The following is an 18,857-nucleotide window of genomic DNA, read 5'->3' as shown; positions in this document are numbered from 1 at the left end:
ACTCCTTTAACACAGCACCATGTAATGGTTTACAAGTTGCTGTGGCGCAATAAAATGCATTATTTAATTAGCATTTGGGGCAATACAAAATAATAACAATAAACAAAATTGTCCAGCTGCTTGCATATTTCATGTTTGCAAAAGGAACCAGCTGCATGCTTCCACAGTTATACAAACTTCAGTATTGGAAGTATTGTTTTTAACAAAATGAGGCCAAACTCATGAAAAAAAAATATATCCACATAGCATCTGAGCTCCTCCCATTAATGCATTGACCAATCACATCCTCCTCCCATTAATGCAGTGACCAATCACATCCTCTGCCTATGCATTAACCAATCACACCCTCCGCCCCTTAAATCCTTTGACCAATCACATCTGCGGCCATGTGCCCATACTTCAGGCAGCTCAGTTGGAACAAATTTGGAAACAGCAAGAAGAAAAAATGAAAAACAATAATGGACCGAGAAAGCAAAACAGATTTTTAAACTTTCAACTCCGCATTAGAAATCGGTACTTATGTTTTCAAACCTTTGCCCCCCACTAACCCAAGAGTCAGTCCCCATATGCCCATGAATACAACATAACTCCTAAAACAAAACAAAAACCAACTAACCTGAAACCGGTTTCTACATAAAAGTGCATCACTCTCACTCTCATGACTGACACATTATTTGTTACATGCGATAGCTTTTAGTACCTGAAGTGTTTTTTTTTGCATCGCCCAAGCTAACTCTGAAAGCGCTGGGTTAGGTTCTTATATCATACATGTACATTGCTTCAATAAAGGGTGAATGGATTTCACATTTTGTTTTAGATAAAACAACGGCATCTGTCAAAATACACTTGGGTGAAATCATTTGGTCTTTTGGTGAAAATAAAATGGGTGGTGCAACTTTGTAGTATTAATCATGATTTACGACTGATGCAAGAAAAACATCTACACCTTCTACAAGTTTAACAACATACCAAGGCTGCCAAGAACTGAACATTCTAAAAACATTTTGAAAATTCTTGTTATTAATTTCATTATTCTACACTGAATCAAACAGTCAAAGTACAAATTGCATACTAGATTCATCCTCTGTTTTTGTTCACACTTTTACCAATTTAACTCTTTCACAATTTGCTTTCATTTTTGTAATACTGTTATAACCCCTACCTAGGTAAATACAAATACAGAATCAGAAAGTAAAAAAAAATCAACTCCTGGGTCACCAAGTAGTTACTTAAATTTCAAACAGTGCATTGATATTACAATAAGTGTTTTTCCCTTGCACCCATGTGTGCCAAGCACTGTATAGACGATGTGACCTATGATTACATTCAAACTGCCCTCTGTTGACAAAACACGCCGGGCAAAAAGTCTTGGTAAGACTGCATGTACTTTCTAGCTGGCTGCCAAAACCCAAAGGAGTTGCCCGGCGGTATGTGCGTGAATCATGTTATGGTTTTCGAGTGACGTCAGAGGTCACATCGTCTATACATGTACTTCATACTTTCCCCAGTCCTGTAAAAACAATCCATATTTAGAATATGAGCTGCCTCTAGTTACTGGGCAAGTCTGGTTGCCTAGTGGTAACTGCTTTGGAATGGCAAAGGTAATGGGTTCGAATCCCACCAGAGTAATCATGCTTGTGGATTAGGTTTTCACAGGACTTGGGACACAGTATACAGTTCTTAAAGGAACAAGTTGCCTTGGATCAAGCGAGCTGGTCTATGCAAAGCGTTTGAAACCGTTTGTTATTTTTTTAGAAAGACGTTTTAAAAGTAGATTACAATGATCCACACAAACATGCCTCGAAATTGCACGGTTTTCCTTTTACTGTGTGAACTAACGCAGTCAGTCATTCTTCACAGTCAAAATTTGACTTCACACAAAATAGAGTGCCATGTTCGTTCACTTATAAAAGGAAAACAGTGCATTTTCGAAGCATGTAATTGTGTGGCTCAATATTTTCTTCTTTTAAAACCTCTTTCTAACCATATATGCATTTCATAACAAACGGTTTCAAATGCTTTTCATAGACCAACTCGCCTGATCCAAGGCAACATGTTCCTTTAATACACATCCGGGTGAAGTAAAATTCTTTATCCCCTTTGCAAATTTAACAACAAAACAACCCTTGCATTGATACAAACTTTCTGGAAAGGCGTACAAGTAGTGTATGCAATCTACTTTGATACAAACTTTCTTGAAAAGTTCTGATGCGTTGATAGTGATACAAATTTTCAGGCAACATGTACATTTTTTAGTGTATGCAATCTATGCAGTACACAGATTAGTTCTGTGCAGAGTTGTGCTACCCTACACAACCCATGCAGTCAGAGAGTTTCAAACTTGCTGGAAAATGGTTCTAATAGTAGGAGGGTTAACTCAGTGAATACAAGAGTACTTTTTAAAAAAGTTTTCATGAATGGAGAGAAGACCTCGGATCGGTGACATCACTTGTTTACATATGAGCCACAAAGCCTGGCCTACCGGCAGGCATGATTTGTACACAGCTCAATTTTGTAACCGACATAAATTGATGTGATGGAGATAACATTTTTTTTTTTTCAACTTTTGATTTGTAGAAAGGAAGGTACATACATCTCAAAACTTGTGCAACTGCTTTTTCTTAGTTCTTGAATTTATAGTTTGGGTAAAAAAAAAAAAAAAAAAGCCTTGAAAGGGACCTGAATAAATGCCCTCCGGATTTTAAGTACCGGTGCTCTATTAACCGAGCTATCCAGCCCTATGTTGGCGGTCTCTCGGTTAGTCAATATCTTTGTTCGGGGTGCCACTCAGAATTTGTGTAGAAATTATGACACAAAATGTATATCCCATATGAACAGTGTAGTATCTTGCCTGCCAGGAAATGACCTGAAATGTATCTCTTTTCGTAAACAAATGTTACATGGTCGAGAGATTGTATGTCACAATTACTTTTGAAAACACTGTGAAAGAGTTTTTTCAAATCCTCTTTTTCTAGCAGCAAAACCCAGGGTGGTCAAAATACAGTTTTTCATGTTAACTTTACAACCAGTGAGCTTAAATCGAACACAACTTTTTACAAGCGTACCTTGAAACAATATTACACAATGTTAGTTTGTTTGTACGCGAGAACAGTGATGGATCCTAAATAGCCATTATAGGCTGGTTTTGAAACATGGTCAACTAATCAGACTCCAGGGGTTAAGGGTCAGGTAAGCAATGACCTTCAAACCTTCCAGAATCGCTCCAAAACCACAAGTTTGTTTTTGACTACATTTAATCAGCCAGTCAAATTGGATTCATTTTAACAAGACTCGTAAAGATTTTCCCTTCCGAGTGGGTATCATGAACGTACAGAGCTCTTCATGACCGTGTTAGTTAAGGTCAACAAATTATAACTACTGTCATCATTATTTTGACTACTGTTTTAGACCCATCACTGTATATAGTTATATTTACCCACAACATCGTAGGAGTCAGCACTACCCAAAAGGATGCTCTGAAAACAAACACAGAGACAACAAAAATGAATCCACTTGTTGCAAAAGAGAAGAGAAGGCCTGTTTTCAAGTAAAACATTTCGACATTTACTTGGTGTTAAAGGTAGAGTCAGAGATTGGCAAATTTTAAAGTTTGGAAGTTTCAGCTGTAAACAGTACCGAGTGTCTACTTGCTAAGAAAACAGCAAAAAAAATTCACTGTCATTTCAGAAAAACTTTTAGTCCATCCGGGTATTAACCACATCTCTGGCCACAACGTACATGACTCGACACCAAACCCTCAGAAATATATGGAGCCATTCAAGCATGAATTGTTTCTCTGATTGAAATGTTTTGGGGTGAAAAATAAATTCTCAGCAGATTAAAATGTTGCAGGGTTTTAAAATATAGATTCCAAGAGAATCCGTTCTCAAAGTTGTTTATACTTTCAAGGGTGCTTCTCAGCAAATAAGTTTTTTATGGTCATTACTTCTTGGAGTATTCACAAATCTATGACCCTACCTTTAAAGACAATAAACACTATTGGTCATTGTCAAAGACCAGTCTTCTCACTCGATGTATCTCAACATATATGCATAAAATAACAAACCTGTGAAAATTGGAGCTCAATTGGTCGTCGAAGTTGCGAGATAATAATGAACATGACGAAAGAAAAAACACCCTTGTCACACAAAGTCGTGTGCTTTCAGATGATTGATTTTGAGACCTCAAATTCTAATCCCGAGGTCTCAAAATCGAATTCTTGGAAAAATACTTCTTTCTCGAAAACTACGTCACTTCAGAGGGAGCCGTTTCTCACACTGTTTTATACTATCAACCTCTCCCCATTACTTGTTACCACGCAAGGTTTTATGCTAATAATTATTGTGAGTAATTACCAATAGTGTCCAATAGTTTGTGACAACATTCACAAAAGATGGTCGAACTTAAAATGCAACTACACTCTTCTTCTTTGCGCATAAGAAAGACTTGAAACCCAAAGTGCAGTGACGACCTTTACTATTTGGACAAACATTTACCAAGAGACAAAAAATCATATCCACCTTTATCTTGAGCTATCCCTGTGTTCTCGACCAGACCTCTTACCGGTGCTGCTCCTACGTGACCTATCAGGTGACCCTTCCCTAGACTCGGATCTTTCCTTCCGCCTCTTGTGACGATCGGACCGCTTCTCTGTGCTCCTCGACCGAGACCTGTCTCTCCGACTGCTCTTTGAAGACCTGTGCTCTGCCGATCTGGACCTGGAACGCTTCCGTCCCTTCTGATCCCGGCTTTTCTTATCTGAACTTCTCGACTTGCTGTCATCGTGGTGTGATGATTTACTACGGATGCTTTTCTCCTCTTTGTCGCGACGGTGCGTCTTGCTCCGCTTCTTGCGCTTTGAGCTAGATTTGGACGCGCTCGAGGAGCTATTAGAACTTTCCTCAGAGTCCTCGCGCTTTCTGCGGCTGCTGCTTTTCCGCTTTTTACTTGATTTGGGAGTCGGACTTCGATGGGAGCTTCTGTGCGACTCTCTTCGTTTCCTCTCGGGCTCGGGGGAATGCGAGACGCGCTTGCTGCGGTGAGACTTCTCCCGACTGCTAGACCTAGATCTACTGCGATCTCGACTTCTCCTTCGCTCATCTTTGCTTCTGTGACGGCGTTTCTCTGGAGTTCTTGAGCGTTCCTTACGACGTCTCTCTCTTGAACGCTTTCGCTCCCTACTTTTAGATCTGCTGCGTGATCTCTTCTTGCGCTTATATTGGTCTCTGCTGCGTGATCGATCTCTGCTATGTGAACTACTGCGGCTGCCGGACCTGCTGCTGCTGCCGCTTGTGCTGCTGCCATCGCTTGAGCTGCTCTCAGAGTCTGAACCGCTGCTGCTTTGTGAGCTATCTGTTCGCTTTGCTCGCTTTTCTTTATTGCGACTGCTTTTGTGGCTTTCTTTAGCAACATTCGGTGATTTGACTTGTGCTGCAGGGCTTAACGTCTTCTCTTTTCCTTGGGGCTTCGCTTCCTTTTCTGGCGATCTCGTCTCTTCCTTTTGGTCCTCTTTCTGGTCATCCTCATCTTCTTCCTCCTCAGACTCTTCCTCAACTACAAAGGGTTTTATAGAACACAAAACATTGTCGTAATTTTGTGATGTGATGGAGTAAATTGAGTCGTTTGCCCACCCAGGTCATTATTTATCTTTCTTACAATTGAAAAGAGCATAATCTATGCTTTACTACTTTAAAACCCATCTTAATACCACTATACCTTTATCACACTGTCACCATCTTGGTCATGTTCCCTGTTTCCAATAAACAGTAATGAATGCAAGCAATCATTGCGCAAACAAGGCACCACACCATTATTTCGTCCAGCCTCAGTTTGGTTACAACGAATTGGAATGGAGTAAAATCAAGATGGCCACACCATGATTAGGCCTGGGCGAATTATTCAAATATCCGGTTAATGGCGAATAGGTTTTCCTATCCGTAACCGCGAATGCCTTTTTTTTCTTAACCGGATATCCGCATAGGGCGCGAATAGCTTATACTAGAGGGTACAGGCACCTCACAATGATGTGCGCTATGAGAGAACGATTAATTGTCTTCGGAGAACTTCAGGGCCCAATTTCATAGAGCTGCTAAGCACAAAAATTTGCTTAGCATGAAATTTCTTCCTTGCTAAAAACAGGTTTACCAACCAAATTTCCATGTGATTTTCAGGATAAGCAAACAAAAGCTGAATACCAGTAACAAGCACTATGCAACAAATGGAAATTTGGCTGGTAATCCTGTTTTGATCTGGGAAGAAATTTCATGCTAAGCAAATTTTTGTGCTCAGCAGCTCTATTACATTGGGCCCTGATGACAACAACAGAGGTTCTAAGAACAGTTTACAGAGCTCAACATTTGGTGGGAGATTCCACAAGACCGTAACAGAAATTTCAGCGAGCTATAAAGTTAAATTGGCATGGGAAAGCGGTGCTGGAAACCTGAGAATCTAGCACATGCTCTCAGCAATACATCTGGACATGCTGGAAGACTGCTACAAAGAACAGATGGCTACATTTTATCACAGGGTTACATGTACACTGTACATCTGGTTAGTGCTAAAGTATGCGCAAATTTTTTGCATGAAGTATACAATAAAAAATAATTTCTAGCCCCTCAAAGTAAAAAATATATAGAATAAACCTTCTTAGGTTCATAATAAACCAGTCTCGAGAACCCATCAAAAATATTCCAAAACAGACGGAAAAAAAATTCAGAGATAATGGATTCTGTTTTCATGGCGTGTCTCTGACCCTCAAAGGAAAAATTGGAGGCCCAGTCTCGAACATTCAACCACTCTTCCTTCGTCCTCAAGATGGGGCGTTAAAGAGTAGGTCCCAAGTGCTGTGTAATGCACATAAAAGGACCCAGCGCACTTATCGTTTTAGAGTGGGGGCTTGCCATGGCGCTTTCTGGTATGAATTGCTGCAGATTGTGCAACAGCACCTTTTGGTGCTTTCTAATTAACTGCGCACCTTTTAAAAAGATTTAGGAGCGCTCTGAGACGCTCTCGGGTGTTATAAAGAACTTAGTACTACTATTACCTTCTCTCTTTCGTGTAGCCCAAGCTCGATGCTTCTCTTTGATGCTGATCTGAAGTTCCTCGTCACTGTCCACATCGTCGTCACCGTCGTCCTCGTCAGTGCCACTGCCGTCGTCACTGTCAGAGTCATAGGACGTCAAACCACCTGAGGGACAATTCAATTCAGGTTACAGGTTAATATTTGTGACAATTGTAGTGAAAGGTCAGCTTCAAAATTCAATTTGTCTCTTGATTTGAATACTGTCATGTGTTGACCCCTCGTCACACTCAAAAGAAGCGCAATCCCCGAGGCTAAAAGGGGACACATCATTGCCGAAAGCTATTCTTTGTGCGTTAAGACATGCGCGTGACCTCAGCATACTTTGTAGGGTTTTGGTGATTATGCAAGGGGGTCGATGTGCTGATAGCGGCCTTCACTGCAGTGTTTTAACTTGATGCTTGACAAACAACAGTCCAAAGCTTCAACGATTGTCTTGGTTTCAGGTTTGAAAATGAAACAAACAGCTGTGTGGTAGCGCTCGTTTCCAAGTTTTGAAAACACATTCTTTTTTTTCAAATGCTATTTTCTTAAAAAATCTACCATTCTTGATCTAGGCATTTAAAGGGATACGCTTGGTAATCACTCTTAAAATTATTGGCACAAAAATGTTTGGTTAGAAGCCTACAGCAACTTTTGATAATAAAAAGCATTTTGAGAAACATTTCACTTCTCACATTATTAAATTCAGATTTTTGTTCAGCCTTACATGTATCTTAAAAACATGACCACCTTTTGAAATGAAATTTTCACATATTGTATACATCTACATTTATATAGGATTAAAAAAATCAAACGGTCCCAAACCCAAAAGGTATACTTTGCCTTTAAGAGCATTAAAAACGAAAACAGGGGTACCAGTTAAACATGGATACCAGTAAAACACTCACCTAGTCCTGTGATGGAGGCCAGTGCGGACGTGGTGGACACTGATAACACCTTGGTCTGGGCTTTAGTGTCACATGACAACGTACAGTAACAGTCGTTAGTTATGCAAGCACTCTCCGATATATACAGTCTCAAAAAACACTAAAATCATCATCAGTAAATGCACACAAACTACACTTGGGAAAGGTGACTTAGATGAAACTTGACAAAATGAACCCAGGAAGAAGGGACATTAAAGAACTTTGGTACTTTTTTGTTGTTGACCCCAAGACTGTTCAGATTTCATATTGTTCATTACTGCTGCACAATATTGCTACTTTACAGGCAACATTTTCAAAAATTGGTCAAAAGCTTTCTGTGTTTTTAGTCACAACAATTTTGGCCATCACCTAGAGGCCGGTCCAGTATGACCTGTAAGTGTCTTAGGCCCGATACTTCACATAGGCAATCGGGGGATCCAAGAGCAAGTTACTACTTCCTCAAGGGGGTACCCTTTACCAAGATAAAAATCGCCTTGGTGCCCTGCTATCAGATAGTAATTTGCAACAAACTTGTCAAAAACTACAAAACATACAGTAAAGTATGAACATATACTGAAATGTAAACAAGCCCCTGTCTGCACACTTTCTGACGCCCTCTGTAGTTTGAGGTATGCCCCCCTCCCTTCCCCAAAAGAATGGCTACATTTAATCAAATCCAAACCAGTCTACAATCATTACTGAAATGCTGGGTGGATCTAGTCCCTTTATTTTTATGCTGTAGGGAAAAATGAGATGTTAGCAACAAACATAAATAAAAAACTCATTGTGGTAAACTTCTCAGAATAATTGTGGCACATATTTGTGGCAGGCTCTACAAAAAAGAGTCGCTTGTCGCACAACCCACTTTCCAGTACAGGGCTGTTGAATGATGGGAGGGTGATTTTTTTTTTATTATGTGGTTTTATGCTTCTTTTATTTTTAGGGGCTATATTTGGACATTTTCTGAAATAAAACCTGTATTTTTGATCAATAAAGGTGAATAAAACAGACATCAATAGTTGATGCTTTTATTAAACAGGCTGTGTCCCCAGTATGGGTTATTCTCCGATTGTGACCTAATCTATTTTTCAAAAGGTCATAACTTTTCAAACAAACTTCATACAAAGTGTGTAAGACATGTCAAAATGAAGCTTGTTGTATGCTCTTTCCAGCCATGTATAAAACCCAATAAGTAAATTTTCCCCCCTGTGACTCATTTTTGCAGAGCCCCCCCCCCCCCCCGACCCTCACAAATATCACATGCGTAGCTGGTGTAAAAGACACCACATGAGGGATGTTTGAAGCTTGGCAAGGTGTGGATCATAAGAAAGACTATACACGTAAACTTGAGAAAACGACCATGTAAACAACTCTTTTTGTGTTGCACCTGTTCGTCACAGCACCAAAAACTTATCTCAAGAGTTTTATACATGATTGTACCCACAAGTTTGTATAACGATAACCTTAAAACATCTCAAACTATTTGCTTCGAAAGCCAAAACCTTTTAAAGTAATTTCGTTGTATATAGGCCAACCCACAACAGACTGAAAAACGGCCTTAAAACCCACATGACGGTATGAAGCTAAATATTTTCTAATGCTTTCATATGTTGGTTAATAAATTATTGTTCCAGAACTCTATCCAATTTCACGTGAAAGTAATATTTTCAAAGTACAAACAAAATCAGCATTAAATTAAACAACTGTTGTTGTTAGAATTTGGACAGTGTGAAACATCAATGTCTTTGTGAGTGACTAAGAATTTGATAAGCAAAAAAAAGAAGCGTAAACTGAAAAGGAAAAACCATGACAGATATCAAAAAATGTCCTTCTATATTCTGGAGTGATGTATTTCTGTTGAATATGTCCCATGAATACCTACCTTGTTTTGCCTTGATCTTCTCTCTCTTGTAAACCTCCTCGGCAACGGCTCGGATTTCTTCCGTCGTCACGGTAACCAGAGTTTCCACCATCAGCTGCTTCACTTTCATCATCTAGGAATGAAACAAAGTCAGGAGCAAGAGTCAGTGTTGAGAAAAATTAAAACAATTATTATAAACTCACTGGGTCCGTTTCCCTTGTGGTTTATAACTTGAGGAACGATTATCTTAACTTAAAGCCATTGGACCCTTTCGGTACAGAAAAAAAAAAAAGTTCACAGATTTACAAATAACTTACAGGGTTTACAGAAGATAGTGGTGAAATACTTCTCATGAAATATTATTCCATGAAATGCTTTACTTTTTGAGAAAACAGTAAAACAATATCAATTCTCGTTAACGAGAATTACAGATTTATTTTAAACGCATGTCATGACACGGCGAAACGCGCGGATACAAGGGTGGGTTTTCCCGTTATTTTCTCCCGACTCCGATGACCGATTAAGCCCAAATTTTCACAGGTTTTTTATTTGATATAGAAGTTGTGATACACGAAGTGTGGGCCTTGGATAATACTGTTTACCGAAAGGGTCCAATGGCTTTAAAGGAACATTACAGAAAAACCTGTAGAAGTTAGAGATCGATCGGCCATCTGGGTCACGACAGAATTAGTGAAAAACCAATTACAAATTTTGCATTGCATCGATGCCAAAACTAAAATGAATAAAGCACTCACTGAGCGATAAACTAGATTATTTATTTCTCATCAAATATGAAATATTTCAAGGGATGTTTTCTACAATCATCATTAGACCGTGTAATTTTTATGTAAATCTGTGATCTTCACGATTTTTGTTTCTTACCAATTCTGTAACGTTCCTTTAATATCTACATTGTGTGTAACTGACCGTTCAATATCCACTGTGGTGTTGAACGGTAGATACACTATAAGAGCCTTCAATATAAGTAGGATTTGAAACTTTGCATGGTGGAAGTAAGATATAGAAAAGTTTGCGGTAACACCATGTAATAACAATCTCTAAATGAGTTGGGGTGGTTCTGAAAAGAACCGTTGGAGATCTCTAAATGAGTTGGGGTGGTTCTGAAAAGAACCGTTGGATTAATCCAACGGTTCTTTTCAGAACCACCCCAACTCATTTAGAGATTGTTATTACATGGTGTTACCGCAAACTTTTCTATAGCCTTCAATATGGTAAATGCATCCACCACACCCATAGACCCATTGTAAATCTGTGATCTTCACATTTTTTGTTTCTTACCAATTCTGTAACGTTCCTTTAAAGGAACACGTTGCCTTGGATCGGTCGAGTTGGTCTTTGAAAAGCGTTCTGTAACCGTTTGTTATAAATGCATATGGTTAGAAAGATATTGTAAAAGTAGAATACAATGATCTACACAAATATGCCTCGAAATTGCGTGGATTTCTTTTTACCTCGTCGTCTAACACGGTCGGCCATTTATGGGAGTCAAAATTTTGACTCCCATAAATGGCTGACCGTGATAGTTCGCGACGTGAAAGGAAAACCGTGCAATTTTGAGTGATACTGGTGTGGATCAGTATATTCTACTTTTAAAACATCTTTCTAACCATATGCATTTCATAACAAACGGTTTCAAATGCTTTTAATAGACCAACTTGTCCGATCCAAGGCAACGTGTTCCTTTAAAGTAACAATACTTTTTACACTGAGCTAGCCAGCCGGACAACTTTGAGTGAAGTTCGCCTGGTCCCCGGGTTTTTTAACTGGCATTTGGCCAGCGGACCACTGGTAAGGGACAACCAGTGTAGTAGCTAGACCTATTTCAGCGGTTGGCAATAAATAAAGAATTTTTAAAGTCCACCAAGGGCAAGCAGATCAAAAAGTTTTTTGAAGTTTAATTATGGGGCAATCATTGCTGAACACGTTTCCAAACTGTTCATGTTATGAGGCCATGCAATATATTCAAGTTGAATGAATGGCCTTTCTCTGTAACATTTGATGCTCCTTATCAATAGCTGTGTCTCAAATCAATGCACAGTGGACACCATTTTGAAACCTGTGCTGGGCGGCACAATGTGTTTTGCTTAGAGTGCTGGGCTGCCCCGCCCAGCACCGCCCACCGTGGCTACAACACTGGGGATATTGCCGACTTCCTAATTGTGTAAACCTTGGGGGTGTCTTACCATCTCAAGTCTCTTCTCTTCAGCTGTCTTAGGCACTACCTCCTCCTCCTCCTCCTCCTCCTCTTCCACCTCTTCCTTAACCTTCTCCTCCTCCCCAGGGCCTTTGGCTGCTGGAGAGGACGCTCCTTCTTTGGGCTTTGGTTCCTCTTCTTCATCATCCGTCACCTCAGACGTCACCGAGGTCTCAGACTCCTGATCGCTGTCCTGTTATCATAAAAGGAGAAAAACCAAAGATCATAAAGCACAAAATCGGCCACTAAGCACTTCTAAAAAATAGTGCCCTGATTTGTTTCTAAAGATGAATAGCTTGCTCAAGGCAGTCGCATTATTCGCTCCGAAAAGACGCCGCTGTAAACCCACCCGTATACCCTGTGCGTGGTGCGTGCGATCACACCGCATGACCCACCCGTATACACACTGTCACATCGTACGACTACTGTGCACACAAGTCATCCGCACTCGTACCACTAACCACATGCGGAGGCCGTCAGGCCGACAGCCTGTAACTTCCGGGTTTAATGTGTTTCATGAATTTTTTTTATATTTATAGTAATGTAGCTTATTATAGTAATGAGGTCAGTTGCTTCAACACAGACCCTACTACAAGGCTGTCGGCCTGACGGCTGACGCATGCGGATAGTGTACGGGGCATTGTGTCGTGCGATGTTACGCACAGTAAATACGGGTGGGTTTTTATACAGCGGCGGTCTTTTTTCGGAGTGAATAATTAGACTGCCTTGAGCAAGGCTACCTGTATGATGGAAGCATTATTTTAACTTACATCATATTTTGATATTGGGGGAAGCCCCTGAGCCAGTCGGATCTCATTCTCAACCTCTTGCTCAGCCTTCTTTCTTGCCTCCAGACGTTCCCGCTTTTCTTTATCCATTCGATCTTTCTCGATCTTCTTCTGCTTTGAGCGCTCCATACTGTCCAATCCTTCCCGTATCCAAGCTGGAAGCATCTTACGCTTGACGGCATCTGTAAGCAAAATGAGTTTTTAGACATGTTAGAGAGTTATTATGAGACAATATCCAAATTGGCGCATAACCTTTATGTGGGCGATTCCACTGGCCTCACTTCCCAGGTTGTATTGTAAGTTTGGGTGTGATCAGCAGTCAGAGGTTGAAAGGTTTCTGACTGGCACCCCTGAATTTCAGCAGAGGGCTTTTAAAACCAAGATATACACAAGCAGAAATCATTTCAAAGCTTGTTTTTCAATTCAGCGTACTCCATCTAAACTTCCAAAACTAAAACCAACGTGATGCGATCAAGCTACACGAGTCAGTTGTCAGAAACATTGTTAAGAAAGAAGCCAAAACAGGCCAACAAGTGAGGATTTTTCACAAATATCTTACTTTGGCAACTTCCTTCCTGATAAATAACATCAAAAAGGGGTTTAAAAAAATATAAACATTGAACGAAAATGTGCAGATGCATGTTTAATAATAAACTCAACGATAAAACCTTTTTATCTCACTATCATCTGATCCTTCCCTCTCGTCTCTTGGAGGTTCAAAAGGTAGTATCAACATGGGATTTTAACAGTATTCAAGGATTCGGGTACTTTTTCAAAATGTCCACAGATTTACATTAAACTTACAGGGTTTGAAGATAATGATAGTGGAAAGCTTCCCTTTAAATATTACTAACTAAGGTTGTGTAGTTTTTGAGAAATGAGTAAAACAAGTCACAAAATAATTTTGGTCTCATGAGACCAAAATTATTTTAGCATGTAAAATCCCCTTAACCAGTTGTGATATTATACCAAAACCATAGCATAACTGGTTAATACGTTTTTACATGCTAAAACTGAGATGAAAATTATTACTTTTACTCATTTCTCAAAAACAAAAGCATCTCAGTAAGTAAAATTTTAAGCGAAGCTTTCTACTATCATAATCTTCAAACTGTGTAAGTTTAATGTAAATCTGTAAACATTGTGTTTTTTGTTAGGAAAAAGTACATATATACCCTTTAAGGCAAAGATAATGCTTTTTCCACGAGTAAAAACAAAACAAAACAAAGACCTAGGTCGACAAACGACTAAATTTTGCTTGATCACATCACAAATGTAACACTCGAGAGGTCGGCAGCCCATCTGACTTACCGAGTTCTGCAGCAGCTGCTAACGCCTCCTTATCCTCAACACCACCACTGTGTCTCGGGTAGCTCCGTCGATTGTGTCTGTCCTCGACGTAGTTCCCGTGTCTGTCCATCCTCATCATGTGATCCACGTGAGGCGGCATCGCTCGTCCGTTGTCGCGATTATGATGCTGATTGTCTGTGTGGGAGTCTTGGTGCCAGTCCTGCTTGTAGAAGTAGTCTTGAGTTGGCGCGTAACCCTGTGAGAAAGATGGCACGGTTGACTGGTCATTTTCAATTTTATTGGTTAAATAAGCACATCTTTATTGAAATTATTGAAGTGGTCTTACATTTTGACGCTAGAAAAGTTTTTTTTTACAGGAGGAAAAAGCCTTAAAAAAATATCAGGCCACTTATAGTCCTCTTTTGTTGCATTGATACTCGGTCCTTTTAGTAAGTATTTTGCAAGAGGCAATTCTATTTCCCAATTTATTAATGAATGTACAGGTTTGTTTTCAGGTTTTCAGGTTGCAATTCAAGATATGACCTTGTTGCACAGACGCAACAAAATGTCTCTCTCATACTCAGCTTCTTTGGAATAGTCGATGATACTAACCTCTTCTGGGTACATCTCTTGATGATGCGGGGGATGCGGGGGATGCAGGGGAGGTTGAGAATGAAAATGTTGATATGGGTCCCCATGATCATGATGTTCATGAGGTTCTTGTGTCTTCTCCGCCGGGCGTGGTTGGTTGCTGTACTCATAGGGATGATTCGGGGAATCCAAGTGGCTCGGCTCGGACTTGATTGCAGCGATGCCGTGGTTATGCTCGAAGGTCACCGGTGCAACATGGCCGTTACCGTGGGTGTTTTCGTGGGCGTGTCCGTGGGTGTTTCCCTGGGTGTTTCCGTGCGTGTTCCCATGGCCGTAATCGAAGGTCTGCACGGCGGGTTTCTCCTCAGGGGGAGGAGGGTGATGCGGTGATGACTGACTCAGAAGGGGCGGCGGAGGCGGGAGGCGAGGGGGAGGATGAAGAGGAGGGGGCGGGAGGTGGTGGGGCGGAGGATGATGCATCGAGGGCATCATGGGGAATTTGGGCTCATGGGGATGCCCAGGGGGTGGTATGTGGGCGTGATGGGTTTCCCAGTTGTCATGGTGGAAGAAACCTTGAGGAGGAGGCGGAGGCTGGTGTTGGAGAACCAGTTTCTCTCGGTTCCAGGAACCAGGTCCTGAGAAAGCAAATTATAGTAACAACATCAACTTTATGAAGCACACTTTTAGTAGAATTTGAAACTTTGCATGGTGGAAGTATAACTTAGAGAGGTTTGCAGTTACACCATGTGAATATTTTTTTGAGTAGTAATGTTTCCGATTGAAACAGGCGATTCACGACTCAATGTTTTGGTCAGTATGCTGATCTAGTCTCCTGAAGTTTATGATCGAAACAGGCACTGTACCTGTACCCACTGGACCATTGGCAGTGCTCTTCCTGAACAGTTCGCTGGGCCAGCAAACTGTTAAGGGAAAAACTGCGATGAAACGAAAGTGGTTCCACGTTCAGGCCGTTTCAAAATTATGGGAAAAACAAAATGCAGGCCCGATACTTCACGGAAGCAACAATGGCAACTATCTCCATATCCACAAGCCATCGCCTTGGTGCCCTTTGAATGCCACAGTAGAAATTTGCAATTTCCTCATATGGTGCCCTTTACCATGGAGGAAATGCGTGGGTGCCCTTGCCCTTTCAAAAACAAACCACAAAGGCCTGAAAATGATAATCTTACCTCTGTCATCTTCTGGGGGAGGGCGCGGGATATCTCGGCGGTCCCCTGGCAATGGAGGGGGAGGCTGATCTGGAAGAGGAGGACGTTGGGTTTCTTGAGGAAGTGGAGGCGGACGATGATGGTGTTCCTGATCTCTTGCCTCCTGGGCTAGGCCATCGACGACGACACGCTGCCGGATCCATTCCTGGGCGAGTGCTCCCCAGTCGGTACCTAGAAAGTAAAGGAACATTACAGAATTTGTAAGGAAAAAATTGTCCAAGATCACAGATTTACATGAAACTTACAAATTGAAAGATGATGAGAGTAGAAAACATTCCCTTGAAATATTTCTGGCTGAAATGTCACATTCGATGAGAAATAAATACAAAAGACTTCCCATCTGGAGTTCATCCCTTAGTGAGGGTTTTATTTATTTATGTTTTTTAATCGATGTTGTGCAACAGGTGTTATATTGATTTTTCACTATTTTCTTGTGAACCAGATGGCCGATCAATCTCAAACTTCTACAGGTTTGTCAGTTTATGGGTATACACTGTATAGCATAAAGTGCCTACCCTGCCAGCAACTATTTTGCTAGCAAAATTGTTTAGCGTGCACAACAAAATTCTCTGGACCTACTGATACCCATAAAAGGGTGTTCGGAGTCAGACTGGCAACTCAGTCCTTCCACTTAACTACTTTCATGGTTGGGTCATAACTCAAATTCAACTCACCTTCGTTCGCGAAGTATTGTTGCTGGGCCTGAGCCCCCCACTGGCCCCCATGATGGGCGGGCCACATTTTATGCACAGTGTGTTAACCTGATACCAAGGAGATCAATGACCTTTAACTACTTGACCCCTCTGACCTGACCCTGCATGGGGTCGGAGGTCAGGGTAGAGCTTTGTACTGTACCTGTCTGGAATGGGCGAGTAGGGTAGAAATAATGTGTCAATTAAATGTAAGCATACAAAATGAATAAGTCACAAGGTGTAATATGTACTATCAAATATAAGTAAACAGAACACTCCGTCTCATAAAAATATTGTACAATGTAGTAGTTGCGATAACGTAACACTCCTCCCGGCGGCCGGCCATGGGGAGGAGGGTAATGTCATAGCAACTAACAAAACAGATGAAACAAAAACAGAAATGTTTGATTAATGTTAGGTAACACACTTCAATTAAATGACCTGCTTTAACAAATTAAACAAATAGAGAAAATTGTGAATCAAAATAAGTAGGAATCTTTTTTAACAAGACCCAAGTGTAATGGTAAGGTTGACCACAATCTCATTTTTGATAACTGGGAAAACTGGAATATAGTTTGTTACTTACAATGACTGGGCTTAAAATGCAACATTAGTTGAGTATAAATCAGTTACATTACAAGTTTTGTGTATACATACATGTACAGATATCTTAGGAAAAGTTTCTGTACCTGCCACCACTTTTTAAAAAAAAAAATGAAAGTGTCAGATACGGACATTTTTCCTTTAGAATTAGATTAAACAGGTAATTTAAACAAAAGATCAGCAAAATCACACAATTTCACCAGTTATTATAAGTCTGGTTTATCAAACGCGAATGCGAAGCGAATTTGACATCACAACTCTGTTTTCGCTGTGAATGGATAACTTTCCGTATGGCGCCACCAATTATTCACTAATTTTTACAAACAGGGATATCTCATTGAGGTAAATTAGATACTTAATTATTTAATATCGAATGAAAAAGTGGTGGCACCATCCGGAAACTTTTTCCTGTGAATATTTGCAAGAGTCGATCGTGCACAGCTCATGCTGCAGAATATTTGTTGCGAATTTGTGACGTCAACATTTGCTTTGCATTTGCACTCACAGGAAGTATGAACAGAGCTTAACCTTGAAGAAGACTCTGTCCGACTCTGAATCTGATAAATTTAATTAAAAACTAATAATAGGGGGGCCTATACTTATAGTATTAGTTAGAGGGCCTTAACAAGTAAGACTTAAAAGTAAAAACAAGCCCCAAACCCAACCCAACCCAACAAAAACCCAAAATATAATCAATACAAAACAAATAATTAATATTTAAAACACTCACAGGACTATGGACATTCCAAACTGAAACATGGGATTTCACAATTATTTCACTATTAAATAACATTCAAGCGGTTTTTATTTTATTTTTTTTGTACACACTGTCTGTGACGTTTTGAATGCCGAATGTGTAGTGATTCGTACGTGCACAAATCCAAGCCAAACTTTGGTGGCTTCGCTTCGTGTAGATTCAGCGTTACATTTTGTTTAGCTTTTTCTGCAAAATTACCGGCATTACCTCACACTCTTTATCGTGACAAATGCGCCTGGACCCTGCTGTGTTCCTGAGCCTGCATGAAGCCTGTGTTGTCTTGCGTTGTTAGGAGGTTTATGTGGAATTTACAGCCTACAAAATGTCAGCTAAATTCTCCAAAATTCGCCGCCATGCTGAATTGTAGAGAACGTCTGCTCTTGAAATTCCGCAGGGGCAAACAGTTCTAAGCTGGAACAGTATTTAAAAAGTATAAAGCGCCAACTCGTTTTACTCCTTTTCAGTAAAATTCGTTCACTTCCATTGTTAAAAAATTTGTATAAACTTGTTAAATTATTCTGGTCCAGTATAAAGTATCTGCTCACTCTTCCTTGAAGACTGTTTTCGATTTCAGTTTCACATGATATCGCCTTAAACAGTTCCGGGAATATAACAGCCAAATTCACCCGATTGGTGGCGCCCTCTCTATCGGTACACGTAAAACTTAGCGACTCCAGCTGCTGCTCTTGTTTTCAATCCTTTGTATAATAATCTTCCGTGAATCTCATCATTTTGTGAATTTTTAATAATCAATCAAATCAATTAATAATGAGAAAGCGTTCAGTTCATTAATTTCTTAGTTTTCTATTTCTCAATGTCGAACTAGGGTGAACGAGGCCAATTAT

General features: G+C 40.3%; 1 protein-coding gene across 1 annotated transcript; it reads right to left on the bottom strand.

The window, feature by feature from the left end:
• Positions 1–2,802: 2,802 nt before the first annotated feature.
• Positions 2,803–18,531, bottom strand: LOC117296436 (arginine/serine-rich protein PNISR-like). Its single transcript, XM_033779359.1, has 12 exons — positions 18,220–18,531; positions 16,635–16,819; positions 15,922–16,131; positions 14,753–15,366; positions 14,162–14,396; positions 12,833–13,032; positions 12,052–12,255; positions 9,869–9,980; positions 7,969–8,028; positions 7,043–7,186; positions 4,521–5,553; positions 2,803–3,476 (listed from the first exon to the last, which is right to left on the bottom strand). Exons 2-11 carry the CDS (start codon positions 16,699–16,701, stop codon positions 4,523–4,525), a joined length of 2,877 nt encoding a protein of 958 aa, XP_033635250.1. The 5' UTR covers positions 16,702–16,819; positions 18,220–18,531; the 3' UTR covers positions 2,803–3,476; positions 4,521–4,522.
• Positions 18,532–18,857: the final 326 nt, after the last annotated feature.

Source organism: Asterias rubens, chromosome 11 (assembly GCF_902459465.1).
Source record: "Asterias rubens chromosome 11, eAstRub1.3, whole genome shotgun sequence".
NCBI classification, from domain to species: domain Eukaryota; kingdom Metazoa; phylum Echinodermata; class Asteroidea; order Forcipulatida; family Asteriidae; genus Asterias; species Asterias rubens.
This window is presented reverse-complemented; position numbering and strand designations above follow the sequence as displayed.